A 12,370-nucleotide genomic window follows, 5' to 3' on the forward strand; every position below is an offset into this window, starting at 1 on the left:
TACAGTTGTAGTGCTCAACTTCCAGTGAATCCTACTGTGGTGAGTGAAACATGGATAGTCATATTACTATTTCACAACACAGACTAGCCTGATCCCAGATCTGTTTGTGATTTTGCCTACTCCATTGGAATTGTTGGCATGACAACTCCATACAGAGTTGGCTAAAAACAGACAGTTAAAATATCAGATACCTGACACCAGAATTAGGAAGGAATCCAATATGAAAATAAGGTTAATAGAAAAACAGATGGATAAAAGATAACAGCAAGTGAACATTTGACATCAAAGAATGAAAAACCTTATCCATCCATAAAGCCCTTAATATGCATTTTACATCTATTAAATATGCTACATCCATTTTCACCTACATCTTCTTCACCTTTTTGGTTCAAAACAAAACATGATGAGTGACAATTAGAACGTACGAATAGTAGAGCCATAGAATAAATACTTCAGTATAACAATAAGTATTTTTCAAGTCTTTACAGATATTTACAGTAATCTCCTTACCGTAGCTGTGCAGTCAGGATCAAGTAACAGATAATTTTATTCACAACAAAATACAATTATTCTAGTTTATCAATGTTATTCAAGTTTGGATTCTGTTCATTTCTATAGTTTCTGGCTTACTGAACCCATCCCTGAACTGGCACACACACACTCACACGGCCCAAATCATCCACCACAGGGGTATGGGATTTAAATCCATGAATATCAACTCCGCTTACACCAGTGTGTGTGTGTGTGTGTGTGTGTTGGGGCTGCAAGTAGTAGTCCTGTTCTGTAGAGATAAGCGCTCTGAGCTTCAGAACTGTCAGAGGAGCTTTACTCTTCTTTACCAAGGCACCAAATGCATCCTATTCCCTATATAGTGCACTACCACAGGGGCTCTGATCAAAAGTAGTGCACTTTATAGGGAATAGGATGCCATTTCGGACGCAATCCATGACACACAAATGTGCCATAGCCTTCAAGATTCACCCAGAACTAACTCAAGGTTGTTCCATTTCATCCTTCACTTACAGACATTCACTGACAGCATGCTATGCTAATCTGGCTATGCTAATCAACTGAGGACTTCAGTGGGTGTAGTGTTGGACCATCATTCTTTGTCATGGGCCTTACAGTAGTAACAGAAAACTACAGTAGTCATTGGTCCTGTGTGGCTCAGTCAAGGGCTGTGGGTTCGATTCCCACTGGGGTTACCCATACGAAAAATGTATCCATGCATGACTGTAAGTCGCTTGGGATGAAAGTGCCTTTCTAAAGATAAAATCTAGTGGCCGCGTCATTGTCTTTTACAGTAGTCATTTTGTCATTTACTTTTAAAAGACAAATCTACAGTGGCCGATTGGATTTTGTGTTTTGTTGTTGTTGCTGTCAAGGTTGTAATGGTTTGATTGTGCCTCAGCATACCCTCTGCTTGTGATAACGTTTATTTGAGTGAATTACAGAAACAGAAGTGATTGGTCGTTTAGTCGAGATAGAAAAACCGAGTAAGTAACTGGATTTGGTGTTTCACAGTATTCAGCATGTTTTGATCAGTAAAGCACTTTTCACTCCTTTTTATTCTAGAAACACACAAACTGTACCACGTGACATGCATTCATTTCACATACATACATACAGATCTGTTATAGATATCTAATAGTTCATAAAGTGGAGCGTTGTCTTAATATATACTAACTGTATAATAGAAAATGGCCGTAACAGCACCTTTACAATGGTTCTGCTCACTCATGGTTACAGATCAGTCAATACCATGTTGATATTCTCTTCTAGAACTGGAATGTTCCCTTAAGTGCTTGACATTGTGGAATTGTTCTAGAACTCTGAAAAGGCATCTCATTTCTCAATGCCCTCCTCTCTAAACTCCCTTCAGATAGAAGGGTTACAATTTGGGGGGGTTTCTACCTGTGTTCGCCTTATCAGGCTGAGGAACAGAGTTGGCTGGACTTTGGGCCACTGTGGTGCCACCGCCAACCATCCGGACTCCGAGTCCGGACGAAGCCTCAGACTTTCCTGCCGAGGCACCTTGCTTCTCCTCACCCGGCTTGAGCATGTCTTTCAGCTCCTTCCCCTTGGGCCCCTCCTGGGACTGGGACACCATTGACCCCTTTATAGGCCCCAGGACCAATTTAGCGGCACTGGTCAGCTGGGTGACAAAGCTGGTCTTGTCGCCGGGGGAAACAGGCCTGGACCTGCCCGGACAGAAGGAGGGTGCGCAGAGCGAGGGGGTGACGCCTGTGGGGGAGGGGGAGGGGGATGGAGAGTGTTCTTCCACTACCTCCAGCCGACATTTATCCTCCCAGTCCAGGGTCCCTCGGTAGCAGTTGACAGGCCCCAGGCCCTGCCTCACCTTGCCCAGGGAGAGGGGTTGTCCGTGGGGTGGAACAGCCGGAGCCAGGGCCCTGGCTGGAGGTTTGGGGCTTTTGGGGCTTCTCAACCCCAGTTCTGAAGTTCTTGGAGAGCCATTGTTCTCGGCTCCATTCTTTCTCAGGCTCTCTCCTACTATTCCTGATGGATTACTACTAGCCTTGAACATACCTTTAGACCCTGACGTAATTGATGATCCACCCATACCCATGCCTCTGTCTGGACTAGTGCCTCTCCCTAGAGGGCCCCCACAGGGCATGCTGGGCCTTGGAGGAGGAGGAGGAGGACACACCTTGTTGTCTCCATTTAGCTTTGGTTCCGTTCTGTCCTCTCCGTAATTCTCCTGGGAGTCTTGGCTGAGAGGGCTTGTACTCACGGCTGTTCGGAGGCTCTGTTGTTTGATAGACATGTTTGTCTGACGCTGGCTCTTCTCTGCTCCTTCTGGATGGCCCCTAAAGATACCTGGTGACCCAGTGGGAGTAATGGGACTTGTAGTTTTGATGGACTCCAGATTTGGCGATTGGCTGGATTGGGCTCTGTAGGTGGGGCTACTCTGAGGGCTAAAGGTATGCTCACTGGTTGAGGGTTTTCTAGCTATTGATTGGTGATTATCTGTTGTGGCTCCTCCTCCTCGGTTAGGTGACCTCTCTGGGACGGTTGTTGTCCTGTTGCTATAAGCCATAATGATCTCTCCCACCCTCTCCCTCGATCTTTCTCTTTCCCTCTCTCTCTTCCTCTCTCTCTCTCTTTCCCTCTCCCTACCAGCCAGCAGTGTATCCCTACTCAGCGGCGACTCCTGCCTCCCTAACTTCCTCATCGGCTTGAGCACCCCAGTCTCGGGTGTCGTGGTAGTTGCCCCAGTAGATGAACCCTGGGAGCCCGGGGCGGAGGGCAGCAGTGGGGGGTTCGGAGGTGGTAGATTCTCCCCTTCCGTCTCCAACAAACTCTGGAGCCCCAGCTCACAACAGTGGAACTGGTCCTTGCGGTACAAGTCAGAGTGCTGGACCTAGGATAGGATAGGATAAACTTTTATTTAGGGGGAAATTGTCTTAGACACATAATGATGCTGTATACAGTAGGTCTACTAAAAAAGGCTCAAGTTCTTTTAATTCCCAATGTGTTGTTTTAACTGTATTTAAATGTCTTTCCCGTGTATACCTAAACTAATAAATGAGATGAAAATACTAAATCAACACTATACTGTACATTACAAACTGGACACATTCATAATACACACATAGCACACGTTACCTATGTGTCACACCTCTAATACACATCTCAGACCGCCACATTCACAATACCTCCAGGCTGTGTTTCCTCAGAGGCCCTCCCACCCCACCACTCGACGACTGGGAATGAGACAGTGGCGAGGTGAGCTTCTCTGCCGACTGGACCCTCTTGAGGAGTGGGGAACGGGGCGGCTCGGCGGACTTGGGCCTGGGGCGGACCACGGGTGGTGATGAGTGGAGCTTTGCCCCGGCAGGGAAGGTCTGGGTGGTGTTGGAGCTACCGATGGTGTGGCCCGGGAGTGGGGGAGGGGAGGACTGGGTGGGGGATGGTGTGTGGGCTAAGGGGGAGAGGGGGATGTTGCCGGCGGACTTGCAGCGGGCCGAGCGGTACTGGCGGTGGAGCTTGGGGGAGAGGCCGTGCAGGGAGCTGGGGCGCATGTGCTGGGAGGCGGCAGGGGAGTTGGGGGTGCTGGAGGCAGGAGAGCTGCTCTGAGAGGACACACCTGGGGGGAGGAAAGAGAAAGACAAGAGAGGTTACAGTGAAGATAAAGAGAAAAAAGAGAGGAGTAGAGAAAGAGAGACAAGAAGAGAGAAGATAGAAAAGAGAAAGGTGAGAGAGGAAGAGGGAAAAACAGATTCTTCAGTTACAAAGTAATAATCAGTTCAGCCACAACTGGTATTACAATGTTGGATTCAGCTTGCCTGGTGCAATGGAACCAAAACTGGTTCCCAAACCCTGTCCATCTGACACCCATCTGACAATCTCAAACACTCTATTTACTTCAAAGAAAACAAATACTATTAGGAACCCTGAGGCGTATACTACAAAGCGGGATCAATGAGTTAGCCAGCTAACTTCCATAAACAACCAGAAATAACTATTGATTTTCTAGTTCATCAAGAAAGCTAAACTTCGATATGTGGTTTTGGTTGTTGAGTCAATTAGACCACGCACATTTCAAGCTTATCTTTCAATTTTTTTTATTTCAGAATAGTTAGGCAAGTTAGCTGGCTAACTCATTGATGCTGCTTTGTAGTGTACCCCTCAGGTCTGTTACTCACCCAGGTAGGAGGACTCAGGTGTGGACCTGTATCCCTGCTGTGTTGGGGAGCGGGCTGACAGGTTGTGGGAGGGAGAACCTGGTAGACTGTCACTGGACGACAGAGAGCGGTTCAGAGAGGACAGGCTGCGGCTGGTGTGGAGCAGGTTGGACTGTTTAGTGATCTTCCTGAACAGGGAGCTATGCTTCTTACTGTAGGGAGGAGAGAGGGAGGAGGGGGACAGAGGGATAGGGGATGGAGTAGGAGAGCGTAGTAACGAAGCGTTTTCATTAAAAAAAATGTTTCGCAATGTATAACATGGAGAGATACTGAAACGCATTAGCAGACTGCTAAATAAATACTTGTAACTGTTCTTCTCCATGTTACAGCATACATGATAACACAGCTACTGTCAATGAGAGCACCATACTACTGTACCTCTCTTGTCCCTCTTTGCCGAAGGGCCTCTTATTGCGTCGGGCCATCTTGCACTTGTAGTTGGACTTGCGTGCCGGACCCACCTTGATGGAGGTGTTCTCAAACGGTGTGGTGGTCACTGTCACCTTGTTGCCACTCTGCAGGGGCACACAGAATGATGATGAGCCATGTCTATGTGACTGACTGGGGTTTGATCACAGGTTTTCTGCATGCCACAAGTCTAGGTTAGCCTGCTGAGCTAAAGCCTGGGCACTGGCTCAGGGAGCCAACGCTAGTATGCAGGCAAGTGACTCATCATATGAGCATGGTCACAGAACGACCTCCTTCACATCTACATTGACGAATAACACCCTTACTCATAGCTTAAGAGACCAACACAGAGCATGGATGTTACGCAAACCTACGAATATGTAGAACCCAGTCTCTTCTTCCATCATACCTTTAGAATGAGTTCCACCACTTCCGTGTGGACCAATCCGTGGACAGACTCCCCATTCACATGGGTGATGAGGTCACCAGCATACAGTCCTGCTTCCTGGGCGGGGCCTCCATCCTCCACGTGCTGCCATTGGACGAGGATACATTGTCAATCAATAAATAGGATAGTGTACACCTTTCAAGTTAATTAATTAATTAATCCACCCCTCCCCCTTCTCCTCCCCCTCTCCTCACCCAGATGATGTGATGGACACTGTAAACATCCGTATCTCCCATGTAGACCCGTATCGCCCTGAGGGTAAATCCGTACTTCTTCCCTGAGCGGTGGATGGTGATGGGAGAGCGCAGCACGCTGACGGCGGGGGCCGGACAGTAGTCACGGCTGGGTGACGAGTCCCGGGAGGAGGGGTTGGAGGACAGGGAGCGGGGGGACATGGGGCTGGCCAAGGGGGAGCTGTGACTGTGGACGTACTGGTCTACTGTGGTGGGGGGGGGGATGTTAGGGACAGAAGTAATGGGAAAGGGGAAAGATGAAGGGATGACAAATTGGGAGAATGGAATAGTGATTGTGGGTAAGAAAAATAGTAAGAAAGGTTTTAGGCATAGAGATACACATATTACAATGTACTATTTCATCATGTGGTTTGAAGCATGCTGTGTAAACTCAGCATTAGAGTAACATCCCAGCTCACAGCATCCTCTAGTGGCAGGAGGCCATAGTGATTAATTGACTGCCTGATTAAATGTATTTGATTATTAAAATACATATAAAGCTACTCAAGCCAGTGACAACACATACAAATTCAGCATAGTTACCTGCAGGTATGATGACAGACAGGGCTGTGGCCGAGGCTGACTTGATAACCTTGTTGCCAGGCCGTGAGTTCCTCTTCTCCCCTGTGTCTCCTGACATCTGCTGGTGTCTCGCCCTGCGGAGGACCAGGTCATTCGTGGCCCGGGGGCCCAGGGGGTCATACACAGGTCCTGCCCCCAGCTCCCTATTGGCTGATGTAGGTCCAGGAGTAGTGGAGGGGGTGGGCGTGGCTCCCAGAGTCTCGCCTGGCCTTGGTGGTTTCTCTGTTGGCGGAAACAAATATTACTCTCCAGTCTCAAGTATATTGTTGGACCTTAGCTAATGTCCTCTCTTGGCTTACTTACAATCTATACACATCATCAATTTCTACTGACTTTTCAATTGTCACCTCACCTGATAAAATCACCAGTTTGTCAGGTGACAATACAAGTGAAACAAACCTCTACCACCCCGTAATCTCTGTCTCTGTCTCTGTGTCTCTCTCTCTATGTCTCTCTCTCTGTCTCTCTCTCTCTCTCTCTCACCTCCTACATGTTCCTCTGTTGGGTCAGGGGTGGTGCTGGGGGTGGAGGGGGGTGTGGAGGGAACGGAGGCCACCTCCAGTGAAGTCCCCCTAGCCTTGACAGGGGGCTGGCGTGTCAGGGGGTCTGGGTTGTCCTCCTGCTGTGAGGCGAAGCGATGCGTGTCCATGAGGGCGGAGAAACGGCGCCGGGCCCCGAGGGGAGGGCTGGAGTCACCGTCCATGTAGAGGGACTCAGAACCGGACAGACGCTTCCTTTGAGGGGCCAGGAGAAGAGGCTATTTTTCCCAATGCTAAGGGACTTTTATTTTGAAAACTTCTTTAAACTGATGTTGAATCAATGTGTTGTGAATGTTGGTATAAAGGTGTCATGACTTGTACACATTTCATGAATGCCTATGTATACCCCCTTAAAGTTAGTGTAAACATCTCTCTGTTTGGATGATTTAATGGCTGCTACCACCGTCTTAGGTTCTGACACTTCTCCAACACAGGAGCTCAGCGTGAGAGTTCACACAATCACACTCGCTAGAGTCAATTATGGACCGTGGATCTCACTTCTATAAACAAATCTGTGTATGAAACTCAGACATGAAATCCCCCCCCCCATATCTCTCGCTCTCAACCCACCACACTCACATCTCAGGTGATCCGGTCCTCCAGCTCTTGTCCCTGATAGGGAAGCTTCCCAGACTCTCTCTCTTCCCCTTGTTGTCCTCCCGGGAGCCCTTGTGTTCCCGTCGAGTCACTGAGGGGGCCTTCTGCTCCAACTGGGACAGGTGCTCCATGCTGCTGTACACCTGCAGATGGGCCATGGAGAGAAAGTCCAAATCTGAGCCACACTGCTGATTCTAGGTCAGCACTCCTACTCTGAAACACTTTATGAATACATGGTCTGAACATAAAGAAAGGAAGCAAGTTGGTTAAAACACTCATCATCACTACCCTTAGCCTTAAGCCAAACATAGAACATGATAGTCAGTTACATACTGTAGATAGAAAGATTGCGGAGCTAATTAACTTACAACAACTGCATTTAAATAAGGATAGGCTAGAATCAACTACTTTACATGTAATACAAAGTAGGTGGGTGTTTCAGCTAATACACACACACGCACGCACGCACACTCGCACACACACACGGCAAGGTCTCGTAAATGAGCTGTGAGTATGCTGGTGTGTGTGGGAGACCAGCTTAACAACATGAACAGTGCATTAAAACAAGGCTAAAGAGTATTCAGCACCATGGTAACTGAAGCAGTGGCAATAACATGAGCTGTACTGTGATATGTACATTGGCTTCTAAATCCAAACTACTGTAATAAATCAAATCACATTTTACTACAGTTGTAGACTAACAGGGAAATGCTTACTTACGGATCTTTTTCCAACAATGCAGTTCAAGATAAAGATACAAAATAATATAAAAAATGTAAATAGTGACATGAGGAATAAATACACAGTGAATAATGAATAACAATAATGAGTCAAAATAACATGTCTATATACAGGGAGTAGCAGCAGCGAGTCGATGTGCAGGGGTACAAGGTAACTGAGGTAGATATGTACATATAGGTAGGGGTAAAGTGACTAGGCAACAGGATAGATAATAGACAGTAGCAGCAGCTTATGTGTAAAAGTGTGTGTGTGTGTGTGTGTGTGTATGTGTAAACGTGTGTGTGCGGCGTCAGTATGCATGTGTGTGCATCTTATGAGTGTGTGGGTGTATGTAGTAACGTGTGTATGTGTGTGGTGGGGTGTCAGTTTAAGTCAGTGGAGGCTCCTCAGAGGAGGCGGAGGACCATCATCCTCAGTGAATTTCTGAAAAATGTAAATAGTGAAACATTTAAAAAGTTATCCTTTTTAGATAAAATTATACTAAATATATATTTACGTCACCAAATAATTGATTAAAACACACTGTTCTGCAATAAAGTTCTACAGTAACCTCAACAGCACTCTTAGGATAGCACCATGGTGTAGCCGGAGGACGGCTAGTTTCGTCCTCCTCTGGGTACATTGACTTCCATAGACTTACACAGTAATTATGACAACTTACGGAGGATATCCTACAACCTATCAGAGTTCTTGCAGCATGAACTGACATGGAGTGCACCCAATCAAAGGATCAGAGAACGAATCTAGTACTGAAAGCAGAAGCTACAGCTACCTAGCACTTCAGTGCCTAAATTGTGTTGAGTAGTTGACTCAAAGAGAGAGAAAGACAATAGTTCAACAGCAAAATAGTTTAACCTACTCAAAAACCTGGCTCAAACAGAAAGGGATGCTATATTAGCTAGCTGGCTATGGCTAGCCAACACTGGAACTCTCCAAGTCAAGGTAAGCTTTTGGTTATATGAATTTATTGCCACCAGGGCCCACCGGTGTAACTGCTAACTGCTTGCTGACTATGCACTGTGCTGTATGATTGTAGCAGGTTTATATTAACGCATTAGTTCTAGTAGCTATGTTGACTATGATGTTAGCTAATATGGGGACAAAGATGTAGACTGTGTGTAGCAGTTAGCGGTTATGATATTAAGGTTTGGCTTGGAAAGGTTTTTTCACCTGATCACAGACAGCTGATGTGTTATGCACTGTTGTCTACAAGCGAAGGGAAAAGGTGAGAGGAGGAGAGCGCGTAGATGCTAGAAGGAATTAACGAGCAAAGTAATCATGCTGTTTGTATGTGGCTGCTATGAAAGTGAACTGTGTTTGCGTGTGATCAAGGGTGTATTAATTCTGCCGATTCTGTTGAAAAACCTTTCTTCAACTGTAACGTCCTGACCAGAGTTATTATGTGTTTTGCTTGTTTAGTGTTGGTCAGGACGTGAGCTGGGTGGGAATTCTATGTTGTGTGTCTAGTTTGTCTGTTTCTGTGTCCAGCCTAATATGGTTCTCAATCAGAGGCAGCTGGTAATCGTTGTCCCTGATTGAGAATCATATATAGGAGGCTTGTTTGGTGTTGGGATTTTGTGGGTGATTGTTTCCTGTCTCTGTGTTTGTGTTCTGCACCAGATAGGACTGTCTCGGCTTTCACGTTTGTTGTTTTTGTATTGTTGTAAGTGTTCACCGTTTATTGTCAAATTAAACATGTTGAACACTAACCGCGCTGCATTTTGGTCCTCTCCTTCATCCCAGGAAGAAAGTCGTTACATCAACAGAACGAAACGGGAATAAACATACCTTTATTTGCCCAATAGAAACTGTCGTTTGCAACTGCTGGACTAATGATTACACCCTAAATCAGCTAGATGCAGGCAAGAGAGTGCAAGGCGGTATTGAATGTGTCACTGTCTGTCAACTTGACTACTCACATTTTTCTCTCGACCTGTTGTAAACTTTCATTCATAGGCTAGGTTGTAGCAACTTCCTGATGGGTATAGAGAAAATGTATCATGTAGTAGCCTAAACCTATCGATGTTACATTGAACTGGTTGAATGGAATATGAAGGACAGTCATCCAATATGCTGTAAAATAAATAAGGCCATGCCTCATCTTAAATGGCACCGATCGCCACTGGTGTAAATATCTGTGAGTCTGTGTGTAGAGTCCAGTGTGTGTGCATAGAGTCAGTGCAAGAGATGGTCAATGCAGGTAGTCCGGGTAGCCATTTGATGACCTATTTAGCAGGCTTGTTTAGCAGTATTATGGCTTGGGGGTAGAAGCTGTTCAGGGTCCTGTTGGTTCCTGACTTGGTGCCTCGGTACCACTTGTGCGGTAGCAGAGAGAACAGTCTATGACTTGGGTGGCTGGAGTCTTTGACAATTTTTTGGGCCTTCCTCTAGCACCACCTATATACAGGTCCTGGATGGCAGGGAGCTCGGCCCCAGTACTCACCACCCTCTGTAGCACCTTGTGGTCGGGTGCCTTGCAGTTGCCGTACCAAGTGGTGATGCAGCCACCTGCATCACCACTTGTGCTCTCTCTCTGTGTGTGTGTGTGTGTTTGTGAAACATGCATCCATGTGTATGCTTTGAGACCAGCAGGCAGTGTTCTAGACTCTAATCAGGTCTCTCCATCAATGTACTGCTACTGTAATAGAGCCCTTAGCCCTGTCCATTTATACAAGAGACCCTTCACACACGCACACACACACACAGCCCTACTCATTCCCACAAGAGACCCTTCATTAGTCCCCACCCGTACATGAGAACAGAGAGGAGGAGGAAGGGACAGGTGAAGGACAAAAGGAGGGCAGCAGAGAGAGAGAGATAATATAGAAGGAAAGATGGTGTAACGACAGAATGACAGGATAATAGGGATTCAAACTATGAGGAGGGAGAAAAAGAGAAGGGATAAAGAGAGAGTGAGGGAGAGAGAGAGAGAGCCAGGATGAAAAATGAGATGGGATAGCTAGAAGACACCGTTAAGTAAGGGGAGATGAAGAGAGAAAATGACCTTGCTGAAGTGAGGGCAGCCAGAGGAGTGTGTGTGGCACGTGTGTGTGTGCAGGGTTGGGTATGTTCCTTTTTAAATGTAATCCACTACAGTTACTAGTTACCTAGAGTGGGAGGTAGCCTAACGGTTACAGTGTTTGGCCGGTAACTGAAAGATCACTGGTTCGAAGAGCCGACAAGGTAAGAAATGGCTGGCCCTTGAACTTAACTCTAATTTGCTCAAGGGAAGCCGTACTTCTATGGCTGACCCTGTAAAACAACACATTTCACTGCACCTATCTGGTGTATGTGACAATATAAAAAAGTATGTTTACCTGTCCAAATTGGAATCTGTAACGTAACTTTTGGATTGCCCAAACTCAGTAACATAATCTTTCAGTTACTTTCCCCTTAAGAGACATTAGAAGACAAAAATGATCCATCAACCACATTTGGTGTGTCATCATAGTGGTCTCTGACTTGTGGTCAGACTCTCTCAGGTGGAACAAACTTAAACTTGCGCCTTTTTTCAATGCTGAATTGAATGTCATTGAGAAAACAGAAAGATGTCATAATGGATATTTTTTTCCAGCAAACATCCTTTCTGAATTTAAAAGTAATCCAAGAAGTAATCATCTAGTTTGTCTAAAGTATCTTTAATCTGTTAGTGTTTTGTAACGTAATCAGTTACTCCCCAACCATATGTGTGTGTGTATGTGTGTGTGTGTGTGTGTGTGTGTGTATGTGTGTGTGTATGTGTGTCTGTGTACCTTGCTGAAGCGAGGGGAGCAGGAGGAGAACTGCCTGATCTCAACAGGCTCATCATCATCGTTGGTGTCATCCTCATCGTACGCATTGATGTGGTGATAACGATCTGAACGGGCTGAGGGAGGACAGGAGAAGAGAGAGAGAAACAGAGAGAGAGAGAGAGACAGATGGCGAGAAAGAGAGATTGAGAGAAAGAGAGATGGAGAGAAACAGAGAGAAAGAGAGATGGAGAGAAACAGAGAGAAAGAGAGAGCGAGAGAGAGATGTAACATCTTAGTCTTCATAAATAATTTAACGGCCCTAGCCTTGGCGTTCTCTCCTCTGCTTACACTTTTCAAAGTCGCTGCAAAATGCTGCAACACTTTG

General features: G+C 46.2%; 1 protein-coding gene across 3 annotated transcripts in view; it reads right to left on the reverse strand.

The window, feature by feature from the left end:
* Positions 1-1,550: 1,550 nt before the first annotated feature.
* LOC129842839 (microtubule-associated serine/threonine-protein kinase 1-like) overlaps positions 1,551-12,370 on the reverse strand; it is an 88,782-nt gene continuing 77,962 nt past the window's right edge. For all 3 annotated transcript variants that reach the window (XM_055911513.1, XM_055911512.1, XM_055911514.1), the window contains 10 exons: positions 12,007-12,119; positions 7,496-7,656; positions 6,861-7,111; positions 6,339-6,599; positions 5,757-6,001; positions 5,524-5,646; positions 5,085-5,221; positions 4,668-4,858; positions 3,678-4,108; positions 1,551-3,382 (listed from right to left, as the gene is read on the reverse strand). In XM_055911513.1, coding sequence (XP_055767488.1) covers positions 1,892-3,382; positions 3,678-4,108; positions 4,668-4,858; positions 5,085-5,221; positions 5,524-5,646; positions 5,757-6,001; positions 6,339-6,599; positions 6,861-7,111; positions 7,496-7,656; positions 12,007-12,119 — 3,404 coding nt within the window. In that variant the 3' untranslated portion in view covers positions 1,551-1,891. The remainder of the gene's footprint in view (positions 3,383-3,677; positions 4,109-4,667; positions 4,859-5,084; positions 5,222-5,523; positions 5,647-5,756; positions 6,002-6,338; positions 6,600-6,860; positions 7,112-7,495; positions 7,657-12,006; positions 12,120-12,370) is intronic.

This window comes from Salvelinus fontinalis, unplaced genomic scaffold, assembly GCF_029448725.1.
Source record: "Salvelinus fontinalis isolate EN_2023a unplaced genomic scaffold, ASM2944872v1 scaffold_0070, whole genome shotgun sequence".
Lineage (NCBI taxonomy): Eukaryota > Metazoa > Chordata > Actinopteri > Salmoniformes > Salmonidae > Salvelinus > Salvelinus fontinalis.